Source organism: Ceratosolen solmsi, unplaced genomic scaffold, assembly GCF_000503995.2.
Source record: "Ceratosolen solmsi marchali unplaced genomic scaffold, CerSol_1.0 scaffold45, whole genome shotgun sequence".
NCBI lineage: Eukaryota > Metazoa > Arthropoda > Insecta > Hymenoptera > Agaonidae > Ceratosolen > Ceratosolen solmsi.
The window spans coordinates 2,918,493-2,927,421 of NW_011948436.1; the positions used below are offsets into that span (position 1 = coordinate 2,918,493).

General features: G+C 34.0%; 1 protein-coding gene across 1 annotated transcript in view; it reads right to left on the minus strand.

Annotated features, from left to right (window-relative positions):
• Positions 1–490: 490 nt before the first annotated feature.
• Positions 491–8,929, minus strand: part of LOC105365110 (uncharacterized) — a 13,867-nt gene continuing 5,428 nt past the window's right edge. The window contains exons 2-7 of the mRNA XM_011503201.1: positions 7,006–7,481; positions 4,401–6,066; positions 3,406–3,738; positions 2,718–2,894; positions 1,542–1,994; positions 491–821 (exon numbers count right to left, since the gene is read on the minus strand). Coding sequence (XP_011501503.1) covers positions 804–821; positions 1,542–1,994; positions 2,718–2,894; positions 3,406–3,738; positions 4,401–6,066; positions 7,006–7,481 — 3,123 coding nt within the window. The 3' untranslated portion in view covers positions 491–803. The remainder of the gene's footprint in view (positions 822–1,541; positions 1,995–2,717; positions 2,895–3,405; positions 3,739–4,400; positions 6,067–7,005; positions 7,482–8,929) is intronic.

Genomic DNA, 8,929 nt, shown 5'->3' on the forward strand with positions numbered 1-8,929 from the left:
ATTGTGCAGGGGAAAGAGTCACGGCGATAAACGGAAGGAGTCACGGAGTATTATTACTACATAGCGTCGTCGTATCGCCATTACTCGGCAACTCGATAAGGCCCCATAATGAATTAGCTGATGCCGAGTTTATTGTACACGATATGCTGGATTTACCCGCTCATTAAGGGGATTGGCGACAGATTTTCATTGGCATTCCAAGGATCGTAGATTAAATCGGAATCGAATGATTTGAAATTAGAAATTGTGTGTTATTTTGCGAGAAGAATGAAGCGTCGAGGAATTACAATAAATTCTACGCATACATTTTCGTTCGTATTAATGAGAGTGCGGAATTTCCCATCCCTGCTCATGACTGAAACAGCGAATTTTAAATCGAGCGCCAAACTTTCTAAAGATAATCTAAAAATACGTATTGTATATGGCTAACTTATAACGGCTAAGTAACGTTTTTATTTAATATATAGAAAGTTATTGGACTCGTTCGTGGTGTATGGTTTTAAATGGACGATTAGAAAGAAATAAGTCGTCGTCTTTTCAAGAAACTAGACAACATCGTAAAGTCAATGTTTACTCCTCTCCCCGGTCATTCACTAAACGCACTTCTAATATTAAAAAGAACTCTGCGGATGAAGGTCGAGTGTTGGTAATGATGACGGTCACGTTGCCGAAAATTGCCTCTACCCGTTAACACTTGGACTAAGTAGTTCGGCCATTAGATTTCCATTCCTCGTGCATTTTCTTCGAGTTAAGTTCTCATTGTTGTCACGCGTTTGATTCACAAGCTGTTGATGGGTGATCCATCATCTCGCACGCGACACCTGAAAGTACACGAGGTAGCAAAGATTTTTCTATTGGTCGTTATGATCTCTATCACTATGACGTCTAATAAGCAATTTTGCGAATGTGAAAGTAAATAAATGGTTGGACGACAGTGACGAGTTTGATCTCCAATACGAGAAACTCTGGCTGTTATTTATTCGTGGGATTAGCAATGCAGCTTTGGATGCCACATGCGCATCGGGTAATTTACAAAGTTAGCTTAGATAATTATTTTTAATCACTTCTATAAGCATAGATTATGTTAAGCGCGAGAATTTTAATACCAATGCTATGGATCTTTTCACTTTTCCATAATAATAATGTGTAACGATAATAATAAGTCAATCATTCGTTATAGTATCCAAGTTTTATTCTACAAAGTTTCATCAATATCTTTTATATTTCGCTTGCGATGTTATGGAAAAACCGATGTAAAAAATGTGTTTTTGTTTAAAAGTACGACATAAGTATTACATGAGGCCATTAAAGGTAGAAATTTCAGTCAGCATTTGTAGGACGCATAAACAGTATACTTCAAAGCATTCTTATACAAAATTTAATAATGCTAATTAAAGTGCCATTAAACGTTAATGATTAATTAAAAATCAAATAGCAAAGTAATTGCGATATTTTCACATTTTCGGATCCTACTAAATCACATCTCTACCGCGCTCAATCATACGTCAACGTGACATTTTTAATCGAAATTTAGTGCTTACCTTGGAGTGTCCCGCGTATAATATTGGCGTCGAAGCAGCATCAGGAAGGACGTCGGACTCGCTACGCCATCTCGGCTGATTGACATTAGCAGCGAGTTCCTCGTGCTCCATAATACCCCAGAGTGCCGGTGCCGCGGAATCGGGCACACTCGATAGCACCGCCAGATTGTTCACAGCTTGGGGTAAGACCTGATAAGCCTGCTCGATCTCCGCCGAGTCTTCGTGCTTGGCCTTGGGATTTCGATTCCTGAATCTTGCCGAATCCTTGCTGAGAGAGATTTTCTCCAGGAAGTTTGGATTGGGAACAGGCGTGACCACGTACACGCGTTCAGATTCGTTAGATTCCGAACTCGTAATGTTGCGACCCCAAACTTCTTCTGGCTTGTTCGATTTCTTTGGATATGTTGCGCTTATTATGCTGACTTTGGTTATGTTCTCTGCTGCGACAGAGTGCTTGAAAGTGCAAAAGTTATTTTAATCATTTAATATTGCAGGCAAAAATTGAGAAAAAAGTAATTTCATCGCTAAAAGATTCGATAGATCCATAAAGAACTTTAGCTTTCGACCAAGAGGATATCCAAGGGATCAATGAAATCGTCCACAATAAAAATGTAACGATTGGCTATAAATGTGTACTACATATTATATAGATGCATACGAAGGGACATTTTTATAACGTAAAACGATAAATTGGTACAATTGGTAGACAGTTTACGAGATATTTTCAAGCTCTTATAAGTAGTACGACGTTAACTTTTTAGTCAATTAGAATGAATTACCGATGAACTCGATTTTTTCGTAGATCTAGACTCACTAAGAACTTCATGAATTCTTTTTAACACCTAGAGTACTTTAATAATTTTGATTTTATGTGCATACTCAACAGTAGGAGATTATTAATGAAATTATGCATTTTGGTATTACATTGTATGAGAATGTGTCGGAATCGAAATAATATTTTTTAAAATTCTTAGGGCAAATATCAATCGTAATGCTTTACTTCATTTCCATAATAAATGTGTATTTTTATAAAGGTGAAACTGTCGTTTCAAAATTGGAAAAAGACAGTGTCATTCTTAAGAAGTTTTGTTCGTATGTCGGACTATAAATATTTGCAATATTCATGAATACCAAAAAGACATAAAACTATAGAAATATAAATTTATTTAGTCAAACCTTTGATTTGTTCGTCCCTCGTTGAAAATCAGTTTCTTTACTAAAATCGTAATATTCGTTATCTTCCAATTCCGTAATTGGCAGTAAATATTCGTCTGGTATTTGTTTGGACGATATCCAACGTGGATGAGTTGAATTTAGATAATTTATGAACGGCGGAACACGTTTCGCGTATTCCTAAAAATTTTTATCATCGTATCATAATCTAATTTTACATCTTTTATTCATATAATAAATATTAATAATATCTAAATATAATATAATTTTAATAATAGTTACAATAATTTTAACCGCGTGCTTTTGTCATGTATATCGAACATTTTTATTATAAATAATTCTTAACTCCTAATGTTACCGATATTAAACATGAAGTGAAATACCAATTTATAAGTGAAAATTACGTTTACATATGATGTAAAATGCTAATTCTTATATTATAAACGTTCTATTTCACTCATTAATAAAATAATATCCTTATTAATTCTGTTAAAATACAAAGTAGTACTGTTGCATTAATAAATATATAATCAAAATAATGCTATTATTATTATATTGTTATTTTAAGGAAAAAGACCAAGAGACGGATATTTTCATTTATCACGAAGATTGATTATTCTATATGAGCCAACTCATTCTTCGCACGTCTCTCCCGTTCTCGTTAATTTACAATTTATCGCGTCCCACGTACCTGAATCGTCCAATTATCGATATTCTTCTGTAATCTGTGCACGTCTATAGTATGACCAATCTTATTCTCCGTACCGTCTGTTCGATTGTTGCGCAATTTTCGCTCTGGTGGATTTTGCGTTACAGATACCCGCCTCGATTCCTGAATTACAACATTATCCTCAACATTGTTATCGAGTGAAACAATACGACCAGCAGTTTCGCCCGACTGTACCGTCACGGACGAATTATGACTGCTCTGCGCATTATCTTTCTTCTGCTCATCGATCGATCGAGTCGAATGGAATGGACTTGGAGTGTATTGCGACGTATATGGAATAATTATTTGTATAACCTTAAATGTGAAAATTTTTTTATGTATTTTTCAGTTTATCCGTAGGTTCATCATAATAAGCCAAAGTTTTCGAATCCATAAGGAATTATTCAATTTAACAAAAATTAGAAAGCATATGACAAATATACACGAATATATATATATATATATATATATATATATATTATTCTATGAGTTTTAAAAATAATTATTCAAATTATTTACATATGGTTATTTAGTTACGTAATTAATCAAGTTTATTTTATACAATAAAATATGACTTAAAAATTTCAATAATATAATATTTAAAAATTAAATACATTTCGAATGTGTTTTATTTTAATTTTCTCTCTCTCTCTCTCTCTCTCTCTCTCTCTCTCTCTTTTAAATCAATTTAATTAGTTCGTACACAAAAACTTCATAATTAATAAGATTCACTGATCTATAAATAAATTAGCATAGATAACATAGTTTATCTATTGCATTATGATACTTTTTAAAATTTTGTATTTCAGTAAAAAATATTAAAGGATATTCGTTAACATTATTTTACATAAAAATATTTCGTTTAATTGGTATTGTATGTTTCAATATATATATATATATATATTTCAATGATTCGTAATTTATTATATTATTGAACATGTTAAAAGTATCGAAGATTATCTTATATAATCACTAACCTGTTTATTTTTATTTTCATTTCCAAACTTATTGGGAATCGTGACCTCTTTACTCGCACTGAACTCATCCGTATCCTTAATAATTTTGTCCTCCGCCTTCTTAGTGCTCATATCATTTTTCCTCTTGAAAAACTCGTACGACTGCACTACACTTTCGATAAGTGTCTCTTGTTGTTGCTGATTCAGGGGCATCGCTGTCGTTGTACTTGTAGTTGGTGATACGCTCGATGTCACGACAATCCTTTCGCTGTGATGTTGTGGTCGTGAAGACGACCCAGTTTCCTTTTCTGATTCGTTCAAGTCCAACGTTTCTTCTGGACTAGACAAGATATAGTCAATCACAATGGACGTTGGCGTCGAGGATTCACGATTAGCAATAATGTGTTTCCCTTTTAAAGGAGCAATCGTGATTGGATCGGCGCTCGGTTTATCCTTTATATAGTTGCTCCACTCTTTCGATAGACGATGATTCGGTGTTTTTGTAGACGATTCGCCGGCAACACTTAAATCTATTAAGGGTGAGCGTTGGAAGTGCAGGGTTTCGCTATTTTTGACATGTTGCTGCTCCACTTCGGAAGATGTTATTATCGATTGAGGATAATGAGACGAATGATGAGAGAGACGTTGAAGAGTTTCATTGACGAAACTATCATTTAAAATATTCGATCCGTCGCCGTTCACAGGTACTGGATAAGATTCCTCATGACGATTATCATTTGCGTTAATATTTTTTATATTCGTTGGCGGCTCTTTAATTATTCCAACAATTTGCGATGGTTCATGATGCTGTTCAAAAGTCGACGTCGAATGCTGATCGTCGTAGTGTAAAGGTATTTGATTATTTAAATTTTGAGGTGCTTGAGATTCCCAATCCAAATTCGGGGATACCTGGTGCTCTAAACTCGATGATAACTGGATATCAAAATTTTGAGGTAATTGTTCGTTAACATTCACGGGAGAATAATTCGAATTATCGGACAATGGATAATTGAAATTTTGGAAATACGCATTGTCGGTATGTTGAGCAGTTATATGATTGATATTCGGTGCAGGTGGCCAATGATCAATATTTTCCGTAGATTCGTCATTAAAATTTGATGGAGGTTGCTGATAAAAATTCGGAGGGAGATCATCCAAGTTTGCAAAATTGTGATAATTCAAATTTGCAGATGATAAATCGGGCTGTGAATTAGCAAGTGAATGATCAAGATTTTGAGGATGCAAGTGATGCAAATTTTCAGCCTGTGTTTTATAATCATTATTCAATGTAATCGACAACTCTGGATTTGGTGGCAAGTTTTCTTCAGGATGATCATTGAAGGGTTTGGCTTTAAATAATGGCGGTATAATATCCGGATATAGAAAAGGATTTGGAAGTGGATTATTCTGTTGGTAATTTAAGGCTGATCCAGTTGGTTCCGAATATGATAAACCTATTGTTGTAATCTCTTGCTGGGACGATGGAGGCAAGTACATGTTACTGCCAGCATTTGGAGCATACTGTCCTGGATTATAATGCAAACTATCGCGAAAAATCGGCATCCACGGTACCTGATTGCATGGATTACATGGTTTTCCACTGTACCAACCGACTGTATTAGCGTATTTAGTTTGCGAATTATCAGTTAATGGCGGTGATTCGTACTGCTTGATTTCACTCGTATATCTACAACATTGTAAGTATTAATTCCATTGAGCTACTTTTCCAATCATACTAGGCATTTACTTATCGTTCATGTATAATTCACATAAAATAAATTGATATATACATATATTTTAAACTGATATATATATATATATATATATATATATATATATATATATATATATATATATAACACGTTTTTTTTTTCTTTGTTTATTTTCGATCATGTATAATTCACATAAAATAAATTGATATATACATATATTTTAAACTGATATATATATATATATATATATATATATATATATATATATATATATGTATAACACGTAATTTTTTTCTTTGATTATTTTCGAGCAACTGCAAATAATTACAAAAACAACTTAATAATTTATATTATTCGACACTTGTAAATTTGAAAATAATATTTGTATTTATTATGACTTTCCAGACGAAAAATCCTTAAGCCATAAAATGTAAACTGGTTGTGGCAATGTATCGCTGAATTTATTATTTCGACTTAAAATTTAATTGATATTAATGACAGAAATGAAACTGAAAAAATTGTACAAAAAATAAATTAATCCATAATCAAAAGATACAATAATCATAGTAACTATAGCGTGTAAAAGATTTCTCCTCATCTCATAAATTCACCTAAAGAAATGATTAGTAGCTGTTTAGTACAATTGACGCAAGCGTTTGCAGTATCTCGAAAATCTGGATATTAAAATTATTGTATAATACATAAATCTTCTTGTAATGGTTTACGTTTACCTATACTCTGTATACTTTTTTCATTAAAGATGAGAAACTCATTGACTTAATTGACTTTCTCATGAAGTTCTTAAGGAAATGGCTATCAATTAATAATCGTGCAGTCGCTAGCTTTCCCAACCGTATTATCAATTTCTCCGAGTGCTTTCAAAAAGCGAAAGTCACAGCGGCATTTGTACTCACGGCTGATACGGCGCGTATTGGGCGAACTGTTGCTGCTGTAGTGGATTGCCCGATAGTCCTTGCCCCTGAATATCCTTCCCATGAATCGCGTCATGATTACGATGAGCTTTGCCAGCAAATGGATTTAGCCAATTCATCAGCTTGGAGAAGTAGCCGAAATTGTTATTGCCGTCGCCGGTTTGTTCATTCACATAACGGCCGTTGCGCGTGCGCCATTCTTGTGCCGCAGTTATAGGCGCTGACAACGCCGATGCAAGCTCGTTGTGGCTATTGTGTTGGTGCTGATTATGTGGGACGTGAAAATTCGCGGGCGCAGGCGGTGGAAGGAGAAACTCGCTAAGGGCGCGCGCTTGCCGATGCTGTTGGTGCTGGTGCCGATGGTACTGGCGGAACCTCGGAGGTGCAATTGGGCCGTGCCTGGTGGTCTTGGAGCAGGCCCCACTCGCGTAAGCCAGCAGCAGCAGCACCGATAGTATCTGTTAGAGGAAGATCGATCGGCTTCATTAAAGTCCTTGTCTCACAGATTAATTAATTGTAACATATCTGTTTTAATAGTCGTAAACTCGATATCTTCCACATGTCGAATATTTTTTAAGTTACAACTTTAGGGATACATTCACTTGGATTAATCGGTATATTTCTGCATTTTTACTTCCAATCTTTCTTTTATCGATACGCGAGCACATAATAATATCATTATTAAATAGAATTTTCTTAATATTAATGACTATTTTACATTCTTTGTGCATAAAGTTTGTCAAGAATTTATCTAATATAAGCCATTATAGAGTTAATAATATATACATATATATATATATATATATATATATATATATATATATATATATAGACAAACTATGTGTACACATCTTTTATGTGTACACTTCTTTCGAATATAAATATATAAATTTGTATATATAAATGTGTAATAATTATAATATTGATTTCAGCATAAAGCATTGATAAATATTGATTTTAATTAATTAAATAAGTGATAAGTGCTGAATATCATAAAAAACTAGTTGTATTCTATTTCTTTAATATGAATTACGAGTAAGAAAATTTCTAATTCAAATGTACGATAGGCTGGAGAGATTTATTTTTAACAAATGCCTCTTGCAACTATCAAAAGTTATTAATTTAAATATAACACATGTAATTATGCTATTTAAAAGTGTTAGATTTCACAATAATTTACGTGCGAAAATGAAAATACTTTATTTCTACAATGATATACCACTATTTTAATTAAAAAAGAAAAAAAGAAGAAAAAAAGAAAGACGAAAAAAAGAAAAAAAGAAAAAGAAATATTTCCCATTAATCATAAAGAAAAAAAGAAAAAAGAAAAAAGAATGACCAAGGGAAACGTTAACATTCAATATGCTGTCATAAAACTAGGCTTTAAAAAATATATATTCCGTGCGGCCATAAAAATGGAGGAAAAAGAAAACGAAGCGGCACACAGCATCAACGCACAAAAGTCTGGATCTCGCTTTGATTGACTTATTACATCCCAAGTACATCCCCGAGTGTTCGAGCTCTTAACCAACTGTGATTCTATGACACCTGCATTCCAAATCCACTCATCTCATCCCGTTCCTCATCGTAAAAGCGGCAACTAAATAATCTTAGAGTTCAATTAAAAACTCTCGAGTAGCGTCGAGGCATTAGCCGATGGAAAATTCTCTTTTTAAAAAAGAACGTCGCCAAGATACATTAAGTGTTACGGTCTTGTTTGTTAGTCCATGGGACTCTCGCTCGGCTTTTCCATGCTATAAAGCCAGTGCGGTGTCGCGTTGCCGTTCGCATGAGCTACTGCACGCGGACACGAAACAAAAGAAGACGTAGGAAGCAAAGAAAGAGAGACATAGATATAGAGTTGAGCGATTGAGAGAGAGAGAGAGAGAGAGAGAGAGAGAGAGAG